This window comes from Pteropus vampyrus, unplaced genomic scaffold (genome assembly GCF_000151845.1).
Source record: "Pteropus vampyrus isolate Shadow unplaced genomic scaffold, Pvam_2.0 Scaffold359, whole genome shotgun sequence".
NCBI lineage: Eukaryota > Metazoa > Chordata > Mammalia > Chiroptera > Pteropodidae > Pteropus > Pteropus vampyrus.
The window spans coordinates 502,899-504,638 of record NW_011889140.1 but is presented as its reverse complement, the minus strand read 5'-3'; the positions used below and the strand labels follow the sequence as shown (position 1 = coordinate 504,638).

The 1,740-nt window shown below is 36.6% G+C and overlaps 1 protein-coding gene across 1 annotated transcript in view; it reads left to right on the top strand.

Moving 5' to 3' along the window:
- Positions 1-1,740, top strand: part of MINDY3 (MINDY lysine 48 deubiquitinase 3) — an 84,262-nt gene that overhangs the window by 32,284 nt on the left and 50,238 nt on the right. Inside the window, exon 9 of the mRNA XM_011379444.2 lies at positions 933-1,003. Within this exon, the coding sequence (XP_011377746.1) occupies positions 933-1,003 (71 nt within the window). The remainder of the gene's footprint in view (positions 1-932; positions 1,004-1,740) is intronic.

The following is a 1,740-nucleotide window of genomic DNA, read 5'->3' as shown; positions in this document are numbered from 1 at the left end:
ACTCAGGTTCTCCCATCATACCGCTCCAGAACCTCCTCCTCCTCCATTCTTTCTTTTACTCACCATTTATGAGATTCCCCAGTTCAGAAACCTTTCCGGAAACTTTGATAATTTCTTCACCCTTTAAATACATTGATTTTTCATATCTCTGCTGTTTTTTCTGCCTTGAATTTTTTTCTAACCCTCCTCTTGGTCTGGAAAATTCCTACACGTACTACAAATTCATCTCAAACGTTGCCAGTTCTGTATGTGGTCCCTAACACAGTAAGCAGATGTTCTTACACCACTCTAAGATTGTGTGTGTGTAAACAGAAAACTCAGTCTTGTTTCCTCTGTCTCCCTTGATAAACTGTTAGCATTTGTAAGGTGCATACCATGTTCAGTTCATCTTTATTTTCACACTGCAAAATTTATTTGTAGGAGAGATGGATGGCATCAGCTGTCCATGCTTTAAGTATTGTGTGAGTAGGTTCATTGCTACCCAATGATAAATTTTACAGATTTTGATTAGCATATCCATTTGGTTTTCTAAATCGAAGTCAATTGAAGTTAGTTATTTTACACGGACATGATTAAGTATCTTTTTCTTCTTTTCTTTTTGCCAATAATGCCTTGCTTTCAGGGGCAAAAATGCCTCCATTAAAAAAGTTAACACCAAATATAAAGTTTCATGAATACATTGCATGTCCATCTGAAGTATCACATTACCCACCACAAACTCGATCTAATGCTATTTCGTAATGAGCAGTACTAGAATGGTGACTTCGTTTGGACTCTTACTAAACATGTGCTAGGTTTCAAAGGATAGTTTTGGGTAGAAGTAAAAGTTTTGGTGAAGACTGTATATACACGTCTACATATATACGGACATATACGTCCTTTCCAGATTTACGGACACTAATGCAGTGCTGGCCTTTTTTTTTTTTTGGCAGAACTTCTCGGTATACACGAGCAAGCAGCCGTGGGATTCTTGACGTTAATGGAAGCTTTAAGATACTGCAAGGTAAGTCGATTTTGAGGTCCTTTGAATGGTTTTTATGCACTTGCCAACTGTTATGGATGGCGTTTTTCTCCTGTGACAACATAGTGTAGTGACAACATAGTGACAACATACTGCCGTTACTACGTACTCTCCTCGCATCCTGCCCCAGCTCCTTCCGGAACTGACAGGCAGAGTTAGGGCAGAGTTAAGCCGACTGATCATGTTGAGTTTCCTATTTTTGAAGTTCGCTCATTTTTGAGGGTAGAGACAGAGCCCAGTATGAAATATTTATAAAAAGAGACATCTATTATTGAATGTAAATATATTTTTAGTAAACTGAGAGAAAAGAATACCATTTCTTCCTCACCAGTATGCTTTACTGAAACAATTGGTAATACTTCATCAGGCAAAGAAAAAGAATCTGCTTAAATGCCTGAAATTCTAACTTGTCTATTCATTTTAAAAAAAGATTTCACAGTAAAAAAAAAAAAAAAAATCCAAGCATTTCACAGCGTTAAGCTCTTTAACATATGTGCTGAGTTTAGGACCTACCATGAAACTCATTTATTGATATATATTTCACTGCTTTCCTGCACAATCTGAAATAACTATTAGATATTCCAAGCGGTTTTAAATGACATTTAAATCATTAATGATTTGCACTTAAAATGTCCTCATTTTGGAGACAGAAACAAGACCTAATTTTCTTTTCCATTTTAGAATGGTGGTTCCATGACAGGGATTCTGTGGGTGGTGAT